General features: G+C 38.6%; 2 protein-coding genes across 2 annotated transcripts in view; one reads left to right on the top strand and one right to left on the bottom strand.

Moving 5' to 3' along the window:
* The window catches only part of LOC115241506 (tafazzin homolog), a 5,371-nt gene extending 2,370 nt beyond the window's left edge, over positions 1–3,001 (bottom strand). The window contains exons 1-2 of the mRNA XM_029817269.1: positions 2,735–3,001; positions 599–727 (exon numbers count right to left, since the gene is read on the bottom strand). Of these exons, the coding sequence (XP_029673129.1) occupies positions 599–727; positions 2,735–2,849 (244 nt within the window). The 5' untranslated portion in view covers positions 2,850–3,001. The remainder of the gene's footprint in view (positions 1–598; positions 728–2,734) is intronic.
* Positions 3,002–5,004: 2,003 nt separating this feature from the next.
* The window catches only part of LOC115241503 (prickle planar cell polarity protein 3-like), a 146,955-nt gene continuing 130,823 nt past the window's right edge, over positions 5,005–21,136 (top strand). Inside the window, exons 1-2 of the mRNA XM_029817266.1 lie at positions 5,005–5,953; positions 19,169–19,294. Of these exons, the coding sequence (XP_029673126.1) occupies positions 19,170–19,294 (125 nt within the window). The 5' untranslated portion in view covers positions 5,005–5,953; position 19,169. The remainder of the gene's footprint in view (positions 5,954–19,168; positions 19,295–21,136) is intronic.

Raw genomic sequence — 21,136 nt, 5'->3', positions numbered from 1 at the left:
GGGAAAGTGCTTACTTATCGTTTTCAACGAATCAACGTCAACACTCGATGTTGATTCGTTGATTCTAAAAGTAAGAGCCAATCACATTCGATTGCTACTAAGCAATTTTCTCTGTTGAACGCGACCATTGGTCATGTGTTATTGTAGATATATTCTGTCAGTTCTTGTTGAAATCTTTCGATTATAACTCATAAATCGGCTATTTCCGGACATATGTTTATATGATTTTTTTCTTGTTTTTGTATGGAGAACTCACCCTCAAAATTTGTTGAAATATTCCTGAAACGCTCTGTATAATAAGTTGAACGAGTTCCGAGATGTTGTATTTCATCCTTACGTTTCATCGCGCGTCTCGGCCCTTAACTGCGTCTGCGGGATCACGAAGCATGCTGTTTTATTAGCCGGCGAATGGACGGTCTCGTCGCATCGCTTTACACCTTGGACGATTCGTACATATTTTTATTTTTTTCTCGAGACGATAAATCAACCGCGCGCAACGCAAGTCCGGCGAAAAGGCTATGGCGGAGGACTGATGATACGTTATTACGCGGATGCCGAAAGACATTTAAACGAACGACGTGAAAAGGAAAAAGCTTACCCCATATGCCCGGATCGTCGAAGCAACTGTGATGATTCGACACGGTAATGAGCGGAACGTTTTTCGGCCGGAGGTCTAAGGCGCGCACGATAATGTGCTTGTTGTATACCGTCGTTTTGTTCAGCCATTCTTAAATGCAGAAGATAAATTCTTTGTTAGATTACACATCGCAGAGCATACTCACACGGAGTCGTAGTGTATAGTCCAGAGTCCGCGGAAAGGACTCACCTTGGTTTCAGCCTGACATGAGATGCCTGACACAAAAAAAATCAGATTCGTAAAAAAAAAATCGGGTTCAATCGTCGCGTTTCAATCTTCAAAATCGAGAATGCTTCGATAATTCGTTAATTCGAAATATTTGGCGCGTAAATTAATTGAATACTCTACGCAGAAATGATAACCGCAAACTTCCTTGAAAAATGTTTCCATTGCTTTATTGCCTTATATTAACTAATTATAATTATACATAATTACACGCTTCGTTTACAATCGTAAATGGATGGAATTACACAATAAGTTAATGACGGTTAATTACAGATAAAGTTAATGATAGCTTTGATAATGAATAGTTCGTTACAAACAAATAGCACAAGATTACTCTTTAAAAAGCGTAATTTATTTATTTATTAGATACGGAAAAAAATCCCTTTAGAGTTTTATACAAATGTGTAAATATAAAGTGATACTAAAACAGAAAAAAAAGAAAAAAGAAAAAGAGAAAAAATAGAAAAACAAATAATGCAATAAAGATCGAAAGTCGACATCTTGTTATTAAAGTACATGCTAAATTACCACGATTTTCATTCGATGTTGCAAGTCAGAAAACGTATAAATGACATTTGTATATATCTGCGATGCATATGCATGAATTAACATAATTTTGTTTTCATTTCAAATGATATTACCATGCGAATAAATGTCATGCACAAAAAAACAACCAATAGACTTTGCTTCATTGCTTCATAGCTTTTAATTATATATATATATGTGTATATATCATATCATATAATTATATTTCATTGAAAGGTCAATAAAATAAATGTTATTGTTATGCAAATATTAATACCTGGAAATATACGAAATGCATTTTAAAAAAGTTCAGTAATACATAATCAAATCTCGTAATTAAGTGTCCGTGCAAAAATTATTTTATTCATATTTATCTTTACTATTTATCACGTGCTTATTTTTATTAAATCGTATGTTTTCATTTATTATAAATTATATTGATATCACATTATAATTTATTGAAAAATATATAAACATCACACTTTTTTGTAAAATTGATTCTGTAAAAAATGTATTTTATTCTAAATAATATGTTAATAAATATGTTAATAAGTATGTTAAAAAGCAGGATAAAAAGAAATATTGTATAGCTAAAATTGGTACAAAATCGCTTAAATCAGATTATGTAATGAATTTTATATGCTAATCAAAGGTTATCAAAGACTATCAAGGATGCACATAGCCTGTTTTGAAATAAAATATATGTTCATTATACACATTAAATATGTTTAATATTACACGAGAAAGACAATAATGTTGCTAGTAGACATGTATGTGTATATACATAAAGTCCATTGGACAAGCAGTGATCTGTATTACAATTAAGCACAATGATTGATGACGACACAATGACTCTGATCTTTCTCTAGCGATTGATATTGACAGATAAGGCTTATTTCAATCATAGCTCGTACGTCACGTGCTGTAATTGTATCGCGTATGTATATTTTTCAATTTTATTTTTTATAAACAACGTCGTGTTTTCGATTCACGAATGGTACATACGTGTCGCGATGGTAAACGATCACGCCCGTATATTTCCACGCGGCACAACGGGCACCGTCAATGTCAACCAATGTAACGAGATACCATAGCGCGTGTTATATATTTTCATTTAACCTTCGCGCGATACCTATGTTGTTCTACAACGACGACGAACACTCGTACACTTATGTACGAAAATGATATTCGCTGGCGCGCGCGCGCGCGCGCACACACCATCACCACTTAATCACCATGGGATCTCGGCGATATCGCGAGCCGTACCGTTCGAGTGACCAGTCATCGCGATTGTCGCGAATCGCGCGACGAATCCTGAGCGATGACCGGCACGCGAACAGCCCTTACCTATGATGATTTTCGAGAAAATGCCCACCGCCGCGAAGGTTATGCTGCTCGCGATGTTCCATAACCGAGACGGGTTCCGTAGTTGCGGTATGATCCACTTGATGTCGTATAGCATCGCGTCGACGGCCACCACCGTGCGTGACTATGTGGAGCGAACGGCGGCACGGCGGTTGTCTGAACGATCGGGAAACGGTTTCCCCGCGAGAGATCGTCCGATCTTTCGTAACGCGCGGCAGCCATCTTCGTGCGCGAGTCAGCCATGTTTCGCGACGCGGATCACGTGGCCGAACGTCACCGAGCGTCACCGACCACGGCCGATCTTGGCCGAGTGTCCTGCGTCGCGACGCGACGCAACACCTGATCCGCGAATACCTTCAGATCGGACACGTTCGAAATTCGTTCATTGCGTAGGCACAAGTGTTATTGTCTTAAATTGAGAATTTTGGGCTTGTCACTTCTCCCCTCCCTCCCCCGTCGTGTCTCTAATCACCTGGGCGATGTGATTAATGCGTAGCTCTCATCACGCGCTTTGTGCGTCATGTTTTATTGCGTCCTTGAGTATTTGTAAACCCGCTTTTGAAAGGGATCACATCTCCGTCTTAATCAGCTGGATTTCGTCAGCTATCAATATTATTAAAACATTGGAGAGAGAAATTTGTTTGTTTAATGAGAATCTGAAAAACATATACATATATACATATTTCAAATCGATTCGGAAAAAGGTATACACTGTTTCACTTTAATTCTTTAATTGTTTATGCACGCGGTAATAATTTAAAAAAAATATAAGTATTTTTCTAAACTAGATTCGATTTTATTTGAATTTGTTAGCTTGATTCATATAAATGAGATTAAAGGGAACTTTTAAAAAGATTTAAAAAATCGATATATAAGTAATTTATTGTTTCCATCTCTCTCAATGTAAAAACTTTAATGTTGACAAGATTATTACTCCTAAATCTGCATGTTTAGTGGCCTAATTAAATTGATACCGTGATGGCTCTATTGTCCTAGTTTTTCATTTAATTATACCGTAGGTAAAAGATCGAATCGCGTTTAACGAGAGATGGTGATGTGTAACGAAGCAGACATATGCGGACAAGAACGAAATAACCAGAAAGTGGAAACGAAGCAGAGAAAGGGGAATGACGAAGGGCAAGACGAATACGGAATACTAAACGTGGGAAAAGAAGATAAGAGAATGGGAGCAGGAAGAAAGAAACGAGGGGGAGGCAAGAATACTAGAAGTGCGAGTAAGAGAGTAGGGGGCGTTATGTGTATTATTAAGGGAGAAACACAGACAAAGGAAAAATGCGCGATCCGGGTATAAAGTACATAAATTCACTTAACAATTTCATTCTCGTCCGAGAAAAAAAAGTATAGAATTTTCTCGTATTCTCCCTGAATAGTAAAATGTTATCGTTCTTCTGGAATCTCCTGTAAGTGAAAAAAGCCTCTATACGCGGTTGTAAACAGTGATTGCGAACGTGATTGTTTACGTACTATTTTCCCATACATGTGTGTATGTATCTAACGATAAGTACTAGTCGTTATAAGAGTTATGAATGTATAAAAAAAATACGATCCCCCCCCCCCCCCCCCGAATAAAAATACAAGAATCATACAGATAATTGAGGTCCATTAGAGTAATATTGATTATCATTAATCGCAATTGATTGCATCGTCGTCAAACGCTACGATCTAGAAAAAAACGCGGAGCATCAATCGCCCTTTTTCCTCGAGAGGAGAAGATTAATCGACGTTCCCGGAATCGAGTCACACGAGATCGGTCCTCAAAGAGGCTTTCTCTCGATAATTTTCCGCGAAATGCGCGCAGACAGGCAGTTAACTGCTGGTGGAATCGACACGCGAGCTATCGACTTCGTTCGATCGCACGGTCATTTACGATCACGAGTGAAAATCTACGCGCGCGTGTAAGATAGAGAAGAGAAGCAAAGCGAGAGAGGAAGGAAGAAGGGCTCGCGCGCGCGCGAGAAGAGAAGATACACAATGATGCGAGAGAGCGTGAGTCGCGCTCGAACATCGTAGCGGGAAGGAGAGAGGGGGGAGGGGAGAGAAGGAGAACGTCCAGTGGCATTCGGGACGTTGGATGGTGAAGCAGAGGGTGGGGGAGAGGGAAGGAGAAGAGATCGACGTGAGGAAAGAAGCGGCAACCAGTCGAGGCGCACTTCACGGAGTGGGGAGTTGGGCCTCATCTCGGCGGCCAGTTCGACTCTCGGGATCGGTTGACTCTGCGTGTTGGCGCGCCATCGAACAAGGCACCCTTGGCAAGTACATCGGTGCGCGATCACGTCGGCGAACACCGCACACTGCGTGTGCGCGGTGATCGGTGACGATCGACCGATCGCCGAGTGCGCGCCTCTTTCTCGCTACGTTCAAGTTGCTCGAAAAAATTCACGATCGGATGCAATTTTTCGTGTCTCCTTTTCCATTTTCTCATTTCAATCAGCGTGACAATTATCAACGCTATTCGGCGACGTTGAGGCGCGTCCTCGCGAGCCGGGTGCTGGCCCGGAGAATCATTCCGGGAATCTTCCGATTGATCCTCGGTCGATTCGCCGGCTCGCGTCGCAGTGAAGTTGTCAGCGATTCTTCGAATTCGGCAGTTTGGTAACGAACGTTACCTCGCGCGCGCGCGCGCGCGCGTGTGTGAAGGAATATCGAGAAAACGAGTACGCAAGGGAAAAGGTGAGTCGCGAAGCCGACTTTGAACGTTCGGCTCGATTCGCGTTTGACGTGTCATACGGTGATGCCGCGACGATGCTCGGGCCGTCATCGTCGTCGTTCGCAACGACGGTCGCTATCCCACGGTATCGCATGGCGCTACGGTGGCCCATGGTGAATTCGCGGCGCGACGATTACGGTGGTGCGGCGGCAAGTGCAAGTGCAGGTGCGTCGTCGGTTCTTCGTCCTCCCGATTCCCGGCGGGACACGTGATCGTGTCCTCGATTCTCGGTAATCGTACTCGAATCGAGTTACTCGAGAGCTTGATGCTCGGTGCTTTCTCCTTCCTGGAATCGGTGACACGAGAGCGCGAGCCGTTCCCATCCACCCATTGCGCGCAACATCAACGCAGGATCGCGCATATCGCGGGTACATCGCGGAACCGCAGCGGGGGCCCGCATCCTTCGCCGGTGATCTCGTTGGACCACGCGACGCTCCCATTGGCGTCGCGCTGCGGCATAAGGAAAGCAACAGGTATGTACGGACGCATATATGTATGTATGCATGCATGCATGCATGCATGCATGCATGTGGTTCCGCATGAGATTCTTCGAAGCCGCGCGCTCGCTCTCGATCGCAGATATCGCGCAGGGCTCGCCTCGACTTTGCTTTGCCTGACTCGGCGGCGGCGTCGGCGTCGACGGTCATGGAACGCGTGCGCTCGCCTCTTTCGTCGCGGAAGAAACGGCGAAGCCTGGTGCGGTGCGCGAAGATAAGACGCATCTCGCGTCGCGATCGGCGAACCGCGTTTTCTAGACGATGGGATGTGGGATGGGGTTCTCTCGCTCTCTCTCTCTCTCTCTTTCTCGCGGAACGGAGTCTTTGTGCTGGGAAAACTCGCGAGTCATAGTTTGCCGACTCCTGGTGAACCGACGCCGATACCGCGCCGAGTCATGAGAGGCGATCCACTGCGAGGATTTTAATGGGCCCCTGTCAGAGATCTTTAACCCTGAACTTGACAGTGTATCCCGCAACAAATAACTTTATTGTCCGCTGTCTGGGTTTATGATTTCTCATTTACAATGAGAAACGCGTCTGTTGAAATGTTCTTTAGAGATTAAATTTTTTTTAAATATACATTTTTTTACTTTAATCGTTATTTGTCTCTTTCATAAATAGTAAATTACAGAAAAATTTCTCTGAACGAGTAAGAGAGTTCATTTGTGAATTCTAATATATATATATTCTTTATTCTTTTAATATGACATTATTTTTTAGTTTGTTTTTTTTGGTCAAGTTTCGGGTTTATCCTAGTAGTTTTTCATTGGTACCAATCCTGTGATATTTTCATGTTGAAAATTTTAGATCGATTTAGTCTGGTAGAAATGTAGATGACTATTAACAAAACTTAACATTTTTCGAATTGTTGAAAAAATTTAATATTAAAAAATTCAATATATTAAAAAGTTTAATTATAAAATATTTAATCTTTCTCGGCAAAAGAAGAACATTTATTTTTCTTCACAAAAATTTTTTTCGTGTTATATATATATATGTTACTGCTTGATGAAATAGAATCGTATTTACATCATAAAACTACTTTTACTCATATTCAGGCAACGTGTGATTTAGCATTAGACTCTTCACGAAATTTAAGCTTTAATTAAAATTTACAATTACTTCCTAAAAAAAAGACTTACGTCCTTCACAGAAATTTATATAATTCCCCCTTCTCTATTGTTGTTCAAAATTGAATATATTTATATACGTATACTAAAATTAGACCGACAAACTTCAGGTGGTTATAAAGGACATCAAAACAAGCTAATTTTGCCAATAAACCCATGTTCGCAAATGAGCCGTTTTGGCACTAACAATAAGAGAATCAAAGACTAACAAGGGTCAAAAACCTTTGCAAAAAATTATTATTTTAAAATTTTATTAATGTGGTTAAATAGAGATGTTTTCACCATAACATTTTTGTATAAAACATTTTTTGATATCTCGAATAATTTATCGAGATATATCGAGAAAAGCCGCTCTACATATGAGAGGTGATTTCACCCCTTAGAATTTTTGGACCGCAATTGGAAATTTCTAAATTCATCTACCTCCCCCCTTTACATGTGTGTAAAGTTTCATCAAAACCAGAAGTTTCGGGTTCGCGAAATTCCCTTGTTAGTCTTTAATTCTCTAGTGTCAAAATTCATTTGCGGACACGGGTATATTGGCAAAATTGACTTGTTTTAGTGTCCTTTATAACCACCTGAAGTTTGTCGATCTAATTCTGGGACACCCTGTATAAGACATGTTTATAATGATATGAATATAAGGATTAATTTAAAAGTCAAATTTCTTTTTTATCAAAGCCATTTAAAGAAAGATCGATCATTTATCCTTTCGTCATACGCGCGAGCATAATCGTTAAAGAGTTAATCTAGCCGAAAAGCTTCTCTCCGCGAAAACGAGCGTCGGAAGCAGCAGTCCCTCCGGCCAATAAGCACATGCCACCTGCGCGGCGGTCTCGAAACGGGCATTCGAGGGTCATTCAGGAGAGACGAGTAGACGAGAAAGGAGAGACCACCTACTCTACCTCTCTTAGAACGTTAATTGGTCGTTTCACGAATTATAAAGCACAAGGGGGGGGACAGAACACTCGCGGGGCACACTTGCTATCGCGTCCATTAACATGCCTGCGTTCGCGCTATCGTCGACGTCGTTTCTTCTCGCTTAAACGTTAACGACGTAAAAAGATACTAATTACACCGTGAGAGCTGCCGCAGTTTCTTCTCCTTCCTTTTCGGTCGCGTAGCCCGCTTTCCTTAATTCCCGCGCATGTTTCACTTTTGGGCGAGAAACGTGAAACGGTGTAATGACGGTTAATGACGGGAGTATTTATTTACTTTTACGGCGCACTAAGAAAGTCGAAAACTATGATTTTCTCGATCGGATTTCGAAAATGACGGCGCCATCGACGGGACGGGACTCGTCGATGCGGAAAATTACATCTGGCGTGCGAGCGCGCGAGGCACTCGTTGTTTACTCGAGACAACCAGTTCCCAAACTAGTCCGAGTTAATAACGCCCCCTCGCAGGATGCAGATATGCATACGCACACCGAGAGTGCGTAAATTATCCTCGCGCGCGTTTCATTGCGGAATTAATTCTCCGTATATGTGCGCAAGAGAGAGTGAACGGTATCGTAAATTTTCGATAAATGGCACTCGATTCCCCGACACACGATCGCTCGTGTGACAAAAGGATACTTGGGAAATGAGATGGCTCTTAATTAGTCCTCCCTTCCCTCCCGTCGCGCCGCCCTTTCAGCGATATACCGGTGGTGTTTTATTTGAGACGTTTTTTCATTCGGAAGATAATTAGATTTGATATTGAAAATTATAACGCGATACCTTTCGCAGCATTTTTTATGCGAAAGTAATTATCTTTTTATAATACGAGGAAAGAGATTTATAAATTGGTATATTGCTTAATCACGCATGTTGACAAGTCTTTTTTCCTGCGCAGCTTGTGTATTATTGCGAAATTTGACATTTGCCAACTTGTTGTTATGGACTCTATTCAAGACAACATACGCGCTCGCGGGATGAAACTGTCGTTCGGACGCACGTTCGGATCCTTACGTGTACAGTGGCAATGATTCGCATTATAATGCGTATACGCGCGAGATGATGCGAGGAACGTTCGTAAGCATGAGTCGACGATCGGCGGTAACTTTGCGTACGCTTGCGTCGTTAAGACAAAGCTCGAGGCGAGTACGGGTAGGACGGCTTCCTGGTGATCGGTTATATAATACGGCGATCCCTGCTATTCGCGACCATTAACTTATGCACAAAGTAGCGGCCCTTAAGTGAGGCCTCCCTGCTGTCCTTCGTGTTTCAATTTTACCGTAATGTGTAAAAACTGGAAAGATAGGACGCTCTAATTGAAATTCTTTGTGCTTTAGAAATTATCACATGATAATCAAAAAGCTTTTAAAGTACATCTATTTTATCGCATCAATATTCTGTGATAAAAAAAAATATATATTTTTTTTTTAAGTAGATAGAAGTATCGAATTTTGATTTTCTACAAATATTAGATAATTTGAATTATAAAATCGAATAAAAACTAGTCTCACGTGATTGCTATACACATTATATGATATATAACATAATATATATATTTATATATGAAATATATATTATACAAAACAAAATATATAATTAAGTATATATAATATATATTTTCTGAAAATTTTGATATAAGAGAGATTATAACGGAATATATTAGATCGCAATGAAAGTTCGCATAACGACGTTACCCAGATAGCAAAAGTAGCCATTTTGATGTTATTTTGACATCAAATTAGGTCAAAATAACGTCCAAAACACTACCTTTGTTTACCTGAGTAGTTGGTGAATGTAGACGCGCGCGCGAACGATACAACCGCTAATAAATTTTCGCGAATCTGGACAGAGGTATATATTTAGCGCGGCCAACATTCGAAATCTCTTTTCGTGCTTTGTAATCTAACGGCCCGCCAATGACTTATGAACCAACACGGGAAGCTGCGCGGTCGTTCACTTGCCATGGAATAGACTTAACTTCTTGTGCGACTTCGCGGTCAAGGAACTGAATTACCGAGTGTAATTTGTAGCGGTGGAGAGGCGCAGGCGTCAGCTGTAGCTCCGCGGAACATTCTATCATTCAATTCCGGTGATGATATTAAATTTCAATGGCTTATTGTGGTCCGGCGCAGGTAGATAAAGTCTGGCGTCTTTTATCGCCGTTAGAGATTCCACGGTTATTTGAATCGAGTTCAAATTGCAATTGTATCTGACTTTTTGTGGATGATATACAAGAGATAGGGGTATATACAATGCACCAAGATAGTCGACACTTCCCTCCCCTCATACAGCGTAACGATATTCTCTATAATGCTTGAAATGACTAAAATTGTAATCATATAATGCAGTTATAATTTACAGGGTTATTTATTATTTCCGCCAATCAGGGTTATTTATGTAATTACGGGTTATTCGTCATTGGAAATTAAAAGTATTATTAAGTTTTAGGTACAGTAAAATAAAATCGAATTGAGTTCAATCTAATAGAATTATTTTTATTTATGAATAGTGAATTTTTTTTTAAATTTTATAAATAAAAGATAAAATATAAAAATATTGTAAAATTTAATTATTTTTTAAACTATTAAAAAATACAATTATAAAAACAGCAAACAGAGGTCATTCTTTTAGAAACGTTTAACATTATAAGTATTGGCATTGGTATCGAGTTATAATATTGAAAATAGTATGCATATTAATAAAGTTTAAATTCTTTTGTAAGACTAAATAAACTTTAGAATTCTACTTGTTTAATATTTAACTTAGATTAACTGCAGGTGCTGCTTTCTCATTAATTCTTGCAATCAAGTCAACAGCGCAGAAGCAAAAAAATTCCATTGACTGTCCGCTTATAATTCATGATTCCACTCTGTCATCACAGAGGCGGGCAATTTTTATAGAATGCGCATCATATATCTCCATGTCAATTATGTCAGACGTAAGCCTCTTACGTTTGCATAGCTGAAAATAAAAAAGTTTACTTTGTATACTCGAACGATGGCTGCAGAAATATGTCTGCGAAGGTAGGGAGGTTCGGCGAGCATGCCATAATCCGGCGCAGTTCACGCTAATTTTTTTTCTTCCAGAGAAATAGAGAGAGATGTCCTTCGAGATCTGCGAATCTCGACGCGACACTCTCCGTTCAACCTTAAATTACCTGTCGCGATTTTGTACAGGTACCGTCAATGTCTCTTACTGCAAGCTTAATCCGTTACTAATACAACTAATACAAGCACATGGAATCCACCAAAGAGAGTTACTAATCCACAGTTAATAGCATTAGGTATTAAAGGATATACGGTTTGTATTTAATTTATACGAAGTCACAAATAAAAAATACGCACACAATAAAGAGAGACAAATCAAGTATGTAGCGAGTTGTCTATATTTCTTTTTTTACTTATTCTTCTATGTAAATTTATCTTATAAAGTCTACATCTATATAATATTATTTGTTGAATGCATTGTATGCAAAAGTACAATGCATCATAATTTTTGTATTGTATTTCTTTCTCGGTATCATTGTATCTATCTATTGCATTGATTAATACATACATCTTTATAAGAGCTTTTTTTCTTTATTTTTGAGAAACGGTAACATAAAAAATTGCTTTGGATATCGTTTCTTTTTTTTTATTTTTTGTATCACTATAAATCAATTTTTATTAGAAACTTATCTCGAATTATAATTCTTGATGCGAGAAGCATAATTAAAAAATATAAGAAACTTGCTACTTGATTGATTTCTACTATCTTTAGTAAATCTATCATTATTCCATATTAGTAACTGGACTGATAATGAGTTTCGGTCAGTGACTGAGCCCAGTGGAATGTCTCAGATTGAATGACTTAGCAAGGTGAGTTGTGGTCACTTTATGTTGCACATAATCTCAATGTTACGTCAAAATATTAAGTAATGTTACTTAGATGGTAGCATTTGCATCGTCATGGAGTGGTAAGCATTATCGAAAAGGATCATGTGACGTGATAGTGTGTCTTTTGAAATTGTCTTACTATACATATATAGAGTGGGCGTTTTAATTCAGTTCAGTCAAATCTAAAAGGATAGCATGATGAAATTGTATTAAGATGTGTAATATGTATATAATACAAGGTATGTTTTACTGTTTCGATACTCATTATCAGGCGTTCTCAAGATATCTCATTAATCCAACCATGTCACATATTTTTTTTTTGTTTTTTTGTTTTTTGTTATCAATAAATCATGCGAACTTAATTAGAATTATGTGACCAAAACACGACGTAGATATTAATAGCATTACGTGATGGAGGTAAATCAAGGCCGAGCAGACAGCCGAGGTCGCAACGACAATTTTCGTCGCAATAAAATGCTGAAGAGGGGTGTAATTACACCTGATGTCAGTTAATCGCCGACGATCGAAGGCCGCGGCGGCAGCGCTGTCGCTTACCTACTAATTACGAGCTTCGATTATTAATTTGAGCGAGAGCGGGGTGTAACCAGCCGTTTCTCCGTATTAGCTAGCGCCATTAATTAATTATTTTCGCGGGTAGACTTATCGCATGATGCGTACGACGCGCAGACGATTGATATCCTCGCAAACCTGGTGGAGGTGCGTCAAGCGCGTGTTTGGTGAGGTAGAGGCAAAGATCGTAAGTTCATCTCGGAAATCGAGCTTAGAGGGACTCTTTTACGATCTCTCCCAGTGCTATATTAGCGCAAACGAGAGAAGTCTTTATTACAGTATACGGACGCGGCCTCGATTTAATTTGACGTCCGTCTAATGCATTTATAGCTGATATCTATCGACCGTGAACCCGTTTCGAGCACTTGATGTTTTACGATGATCCGGCCTTCTACTCTTCAGCGAGGTTAATGAACGGCAATGCGATCGCGTTTGAAGAAATATGCACGCGAAGATGGCAGGCTAACTTTCAGTTTCGATGTATCGAAGGAGTTTACGATGCACGGCGCGCGCGCATAAATGCGATGCATGTTAAAAAGATGCAACTTTAGCGTCGAGTACATACAAGCGCGTGAAGTAATAAATTTGTCAATTTACACGCTCGTGCGAGCATGCATCCGAGCGTATATAACGAATGTAATATACGGAGATATAGAAACAATTATTGGCTAGTCGAATTACTAGAAAATATCGCAGAATAAGCGGTCTAAACATCTTAATTCATTTAGATATAGAGAGTCTCGAGACAGAAATGATTTATAAATAATTATTTATATTCAACTAATGCGAATTTACGCGTGTATGTTATGTTCACGATATACATATACATATAAATATACAGGATATCCCAGAATTAGATTGACAAACTTTAGATGGTTATAAAGGACACCAAAACAAGCCAATTTTGCCAATAAACCCGTGTCCGTAAATGAGCCGTTTTGGCACTAGAGAATCAAAGACTAACAAGGGAATTTCGCGAACCCGAAACTTTTGATTTTGATGAAACTTTACACACATGTAGAGAGAGAGAGGGGAGGATAAATAGACGAATTTAAAAATTTCCAATTGTGGCCCAAAAACGATTTTAAGGGGTAAAATCACCTCTCATATGTAGAGCGGCTTTTTGCTTTTCTCGATACATCAAAAAATGTTTTATACAAAAGTTTCATGGTAAAAACACCTCTATTTAACCATATTAAGAAAATTTTGAAAAAATAATTTTTTTCAACTATTTTTGTCCTTCTTAGTCTTTGATTTTCTAGTGCCAAAACGGCTCATTTGCGGACACGGGTTTATTGACAAAATTGGCTTGTTTTGATATCCTCTATAATCACCTAAAGTTTGTCGGTCTAATTTTGGGACACCTTGTATAGCATACAAGCACGATCACATGTAAAAAGGCGCGTATGCAGCACGAGAAGAGTCGAGTTAAGGAAAAGATATGGTACTTTAACAGCGTGTAATGTTCCGTTACGAATCTAAACGGATCTAAATGAAACCGTGGAAATCTCATTCGTCAACAAAATGACGATAATTACGCGAGTACGCGGTAATACTGTATCGGATGTGAGTTTCCGTTCACGCTGGAGGGTTAAAGCCGAGCCCGATCGTGGAGATGGTCGCACGAGGATCCTTCTTCAATTTCACCGTCGCCGCAAGCCGTAAGCGAATCCTTCGAGATCGACGTTGCGAGAAGACAAATTTCCCAACCCGTTCAGGCGTGACGAGACGCCGACTCTGCGCTGTTTGTGGTAATTTCCCTGATCGTGACGATCCCCGAAGTGATAATTGAGCGAAATTCCTTTACCACGCGATGATCAAACTAATATTTTATGACAATGGCAGGGTGTCACGCTCTCGATTATAATATCTTACGAATTAAGTGATTTATAGCTATTGTAAGTCATGAAAGATTTAATTTGGTGTTTAACCGCTCTCTTTTTAAATCCACTTTGAGTAAAATAATTCACCTTTTAATACCATCGACATGTAACATTGTTTTATTCTTAAATAAAAATTTTTCTCGTTAGCTTTAGACGAATTGACGATATTCAACAATTATATATTCAATCATTATACATTAAAATCATATATAAGATAAAAATAATAATAAGTAATAAGGATAAAACAAGCTGAATTGTGCAAATTAGAAACTTGCACATTGCTTCCTCATCGTTTTATCTCACAAAGTTTAAGCTCCTTTAAGTATGCGGATTTTTCAATTTTTGCTTCCTCATAGAGAAAGCTTTGTGAGCGACATAAAAAGATAAAGAAGCAATATGCTATTTTCTAATTTACACACTTTTTTTATTTTTATATAATCGTTATAGATTACACATTTACGTTATAGATTATACATTTTCAGAAATATAAAAACTTATTTAAGAAACACTTAATTAACTTTATTATAAAAAAAGGATAACACGAGAAATTGATAAACATTGATAAATATCTATGTAAAAAAATTTAACCCGATATTCCAAAAGGGCATAGCAGGATAAATATGTGTGTGCTGCACGAATCTCGTCGAGATTTTTACCATAAGTTGGCAGTGATGTAAGAATGAATTTCGCAAAAGATTATATCTCAAAAAAATTTTGTATGTGAGTTATGGGGATAAAATCGAAAATCGAAAAAACGAGTTTTCTCTTCAATGGGTGAACCGATTTTGATGAATAAAAAAATATGTTATGGGGTTTAATGGTGCGATGTTTGAAGAAAATTATGAAAATTTTTTTTCGAGAAAGTCGGTTGAAAAAAAATTTTAAAATATTTTCGAATTTTTTTTTATGGGATGTACTTGAGATACTACTACCATTTTTTACTAAAAAAATCTTTGACTTATCTAGTATAACATATTTAATTTTCAAAACGATCGGAACGGTATATCATAGTTAAAAAAATTGAAAAGTTTGAGCGTGCCGCGTACGGTTTTCCGGTCGCTGCACAATAATTTGTTTTGTCACTTGAACTGTTTCTGCGATCTTCAATTGTTTTTTCTCTCCCGTCGTTTCGTTTTTCACATTCATTTGTTTTCCTGTTGGAGGAATAGGGATTACATGTAATATTCTTACTCTTGGAGTAAGTTATACTGTTTACTGCGTTTTTGAATTGGTTCCCATAACTTTGTTCTCGGAACATTTATTTTTTTCGATCTTTGTATGTTTCTTTTGTGTACAGTTCAGGCTTATAAGTAGCATTCTTTTGTTTTGTTTTACTTCAATTGTTTTAAATGCTCATTTGTTTTGATAATACTCATTTGACAACACTCATTTCCATTCGTTGATTTATCACTATAACTAAACGTTGCATGTTATGATTTTCTTATATTTCGAATCATAAAACTAGTGATTTGGCGGAAAATCGCAACGTCGCTCGAATAACCATTATTTATATTTCTTTCACTTTTATGCAACTAGCATCTACAATATTGACATTTACTTCTTTGCGTCTCATTCGCTTTTTTTTCCAAAACACACCTTCCTTAATGTTCAGTGTATATGGAGTATTTTTACTTCCTATATTAATTTCGTATAACGTTTATTAGTTTGTTCATATCAGATTCATTACAACAGTTCGCGAGACTCTGCTACACTTATATTAGACTCGGTTACGTACACATGCTTATGTGAGAACAACCCCCCAAAAAAACTGCGTACGGTCTCCCGTCTTCAATTTTTCTTTCTGAGAGCAAGCCCTCCTGTCAATATTATAGATGCTAGTTGCATAAAAGTGAAAGAAATATAAATAATGGTTATTCGAGCGACGTTGCGATTTTCCGCCAAATCACTAGTTTTATGATTCGAAATATAAGAAAATCATAACATGCAACGTTTAGTTATAGTGATAAATCAACGAATGGAAATGAGTGTTGTCAAATGAGTATTATCAAAACAAATGAGCATTTAAAACAATTGAAGTAAAACAAAACAAAAGAATGCTACTTATAAGCCTGAACTGTACACAAAAGAAACATACAAAGATCGAAAAATACAATAAATGTTCCGAGAACAAAGTTATGGGAACCAATTCAAAAACGCAGTAAACAGTATAACTTACTCCAAGAGTAAGAATATTACAGGAAAACAAATGAATGTGAAAAACGAAACGACGGGAGAGAAAAAACAATTGAAGATCGCAGAAACAGTTCAAGTGACAAAACAAATTAATGCTGTGGTGCTCTGCATACCCGTTGTACAGCGACCGGCAAACCGTACGCGGCACGCTCAAACTTTTCAATTTTTCTAACTATGATATACCCTTCCGATCGTTTTGAAAATTAAATATATTATACTAGATAAGTCAAAGATTTTTTTAGTAAAAAATGGTAGTAGTATCTCAAGTACATCCCATAAAAAAAAAATTTGAAAATATTTTGGAATATTTTTTCAACCGCTTTTTTTCGAAAAAAATTTTTTATAATTTTCTTCAAACATCGCACCCAAACATTAAACCCCATAACATATTTTTTTTCGTCAAGATCGGTTCACCCATTGAAGAGAAAACTCGTTTTTTCGATTTTCGATTTTACCCCCATAACTCACATACAAAATTTTTTTGAGATATAATCTTTTGCGAAATTCATTCTTACATCACTGCCAACTTATGGTAAAAATCTCGACGAGATTCGTGCGGGGGCAGCACACACATACTTATCCTGCTATGCCCTTTGCGAAAGTTACGTGTACAGACATTTCTTAAAAAATTCAAAATTTTATAAAAAATGAACCTTTTCACCGATTCTCACCAAATTCATTACCAACTATCCTTTAAAAATAATCTATCCATGTAAAAAAATTTAACCCGATATTTCAAAATTTGCGAAAGTTACGTGTAGATAGCACCTAATTATTTAATATAACTTTACTCTTGTACCGCGGTGGGCGCGACCGACGTTTAAGTTCGAAATCCTGCCAAACGGATAGAGCACTTAATTCGGCGTTTAGATATCTTGATATAATATTAATTAACGAGTATTTTAACACCAATAATTATCGAGCACTTAATTATTTAATAAGACTTTATTCTTGTACGACGGTGGGCGCGACCGATGTTTAAGTACGAAATTCTGCCAAACGTATCGAGCATTTAATTCGGCATTTAGATATCTCGACATAATATTAATTAACGAATATTTTGATACCAGTAACTATCGAGCACCTAATTATTTAATAGGACTTTACTCTTGTACCGCGTTGGGCGCGACCGACGTTTAAGTTCGAAATCCTGCCAAACGGATCGAGCACTTAATTCGGCGTTTAGATATCTCGACATAATATTAATTAACGAGTATACTGATACCAATAATTATCGAGCACCTAATTATTTAATATAACTTTACTCTTGTACGGCCGCGTGCGCGACCGACGTTTAAGTTCGAAATCCTGCCAAACGGATGGAGCACTTAATCCGGCGTTTAGATATCTTAACATAATATTAATTAACGAGTATTTTGATACCAGTAACTATCGAACACTTAATTATTTAATAGGATTTTACTCTTATACTTTGGTCGCGTGACGTGTACAAATATACTTCTTCCTTTGCTTTTATGGCTACATCCGATCTAGTAGGATCGGATTTCGGCCAAAAACTGATTAAGAGTAGCAAATAGAAAAAATTCCTCTTTAGGCAGGATTTCGAACTTAAACGTCGGTCGCGTCCACGGCCGTACAAGAATAAAGTGGTATAAAACAATTTTATTTTGGATATATCTTAACGGTTTCTGAGAGCACTTAATTAGCACTTAATTATTATGTATTTGTTTTTTTAATAATTATTTTATTTATATTTTTTTTTGTATGGGGGGTGCCAGCTTAATGTTAAGCCAGCCCCCCCCAGTATATATCTAATTTCCTGCCAAACGGTTCGAGCACCAAATTTCGGACTTCGGCACCTAATTAGCACCTAATTAGCACCTAATTTTAATGTAAGTTAAAACTTATTTAGCGCTGGTGGGAGGACTAACTTAATGGGAGTTCCTTTAATAATAATCTATCGATGTAAAAAAATTTAACTTGATATCTCAAAATTTGCGAAAGTTACAATGTATACAAGCATTTCTCAAAAATTCAAAATTTTATAAAAAATGAACCTTTTCACCGATTCTCACCAAATTCAATACCAACTATCCTTTAATAATATTCTATCCATGTAAAAAAAAATTAACTAGATATCTCAAAAACTGCGGAAGTTAGCGGTTGCACAACAAATCGCGTACATACATATACATACATACATTTTTTAGGAATATGATTTTTCGACATTTTCGAACATTCTGAACACATTGGCATTAAAAACTCGAAAAAAAATGTTGTCACGAAAACAAAACTTCCTCTATAAGGAAGCAAACTTTATCATTTTTATTAATCCAGATTTATTAATAAATTTAGATTTGATTTTTTTATATTCACTTTCTTATTTCATTTAAATAAAGGAAGATGTCATACGTATGTATTTCTTTAATACTTTGAGGTTTTTCTTTTTACTAAGAAATTACTCTTTTATATAACGAAATATATTGTGTAAGGGAATTATTTTTTTATTTACGGCGAAATTTCATTTATTGTGAATTGCAGGACAGGTTGAGAAACACTTTCGGCGTAGCAAATTGTGGTTAAGCATTAAGAAGGACCGTGCCAAAATGACACGCTCACCGTAAATTCGTGTTCGTTTCAGAATGCTGTCCCCGGGACAAGACGCGCCGCCCAATAATTACTCGTCCGGAAATGTTGTCCTCCAAGGTGCACCGTGCGGTCAGTGCCGAGAGTTGTGCCCCGCCGGATACGTGCCACACTTTTGGCGGTGAGTACCACCACGTGTAACATGCGTAATTTGCGTAGCGCCTTTGTTTTCGCAAACGAGAGAAGCGCAGGTGCAAATTGTCGATTTTTCTCTGCCCTGCCCTCGGCATCGAGATGGGGGCGGGAGGGGGAGGGGGAGGAGGGCAGCGGTCGAGGTTATATCGCAAAAAAATAAGATCCCGACTCAGGCTGACCCGGGTAAGATCTTGAGGTCAGCACTGCGCGTGATGGGCGGATCGATAAGATGCTGAAAAAAAAAAGAAACATTCCTTCGCGCAAAACCGGAAAAATGATCGCGAGTTCCCCGTACCATCCCGCGAATGGGCGCGGTAAATTGGCCCGGTGTATATTGCTTTGTCTACGATCTCATGGTTAAAATTAACAGAGTAACACGTATCATTTCGAGAAACTTTCAAGATAGAGAATCTTGTTAGAGAGGTGATTGATAGGTCGGAACGTATTTATCGCGTATCTTGGACGTATCATATTCCTCGCCAAATGTACAAAAACTGAGTTGATGAGAGATCTCGAGCAACACTCGTGTGTAAGATGGATTGCGCTCTTCGCGCGCATTACTTTTTATATCAATAATCTTAAATAGAACCAAGCCGATAATGCGGGTTAGCTACCATCTAATTGTAAGTTAGTGCGGCTAAAGATACAGAAAAAAAATTTTTTTTTAAGAAAGGAGATTTTTTGCGCTAGTTATAAGCGGTAGCTTTGATTTAGTCTCTTAAGCTCACTGGTCGTTATCATGGATCGTAGTTATTTCACCTTGCGTGAGAGATACATCAGTTCAATGACTATCTTCTTCTACGATCTCGAATGAAACTGAGCGAAGAAAGATTTTCACATCGACGCTGGCCTGTGGTGAGACCGTCGTTCCATTCATTGATTCCGTTTATAGATGCTTGATGGAAGCGTATGATTAGGCCGTATCAGATTGCCGTTGTCGCCACCCCCTCATTAATCTGCGAGGACTTTAACATACAAAATACAGTCCAGCATCTTTCTCGAAACGGAATTGAGGTTTTCGATGTAGTAGCGATTCACATTTTTTTCCCTACTAAATAGAAGCTTATAACGGGGCTATATCAGATCGTCACGTAAATAAAGTTTATCGCGTCTCGAAAGATCCGGTCTAAATTCGCACTATGCGCTCGATTCTCCGCGCTTCTCGCGCGCTATATTTCCGATGCACCGGCTGACGCTGCCGATCACTCGATCAGGTTAGCCTTCGACGGAAGAAATCAGAGGAGGCGCAAAGGAGGCGGTTAAGAGAAGAGGAACCGAGCCGAGACGAGCCGGGCTCTCCTCACCGCGCTGCTCTCGCAGCGAGTTCGAAAGAGGGCAAAACGAGCGTTTCGGGTCGTAGGGTCGACTCGTCGGTCTCACGCGAGCCCTGCGTGCAACGAGACCGGCGATGGGGGCCGTTCCAAGACGAATCGGCTGGCAACCGAGGTAACCCATGGCAAGGGGCTGTGGGACGTAGTGGAGCGAGAGAGGGATACGTATGTTGGTCTGTAATTAACATACCGAACCTCCCTTGAACCAGCGCGCTGGCCCGGCTGTTGGTTCGTTCGCCGGATCGTTCCGTGGTACGCGAAACGCATCTCGCGTAGTAGTACCTACATCCAGGCTCCATTATCGCCTTAGAACAGCACCGACAGATTTCATATCCACGGCCTTTAATGCGCGGGCGAGAGTTTACCCTTTCGCTATTAAAGACGAGAGTAGTTGGTTGATGTATGGCATCATGTCTCTTTCTCTTTCTCTTTTTCACAAGTTGTGTGAGAGAGCGAGCGTAAACTTCAATCGCGGAACTTGCATGAATCTTGAACAG

Source organism: Formica exsecta, unplaced genomic scaffold (assembly GCF_003651465.1).
Source record: "Formica exsecta isolate Colony F162 unplaced genomic scaffold, ASM365146v1 scaffold50, whole genome shotgun sequence".
Classification (NCBI taxonomy): domain Eukaryota; kingdom Metazoa; phylum Arthropoda; class Insecta; order Hymenoptera; family Formicidae; genus Formica; species Formica exsecta.
Note: the sequence above shows the minus strand (reverse complement) of the source record. Positions and strands in the feature narration are given on the sequence as shown.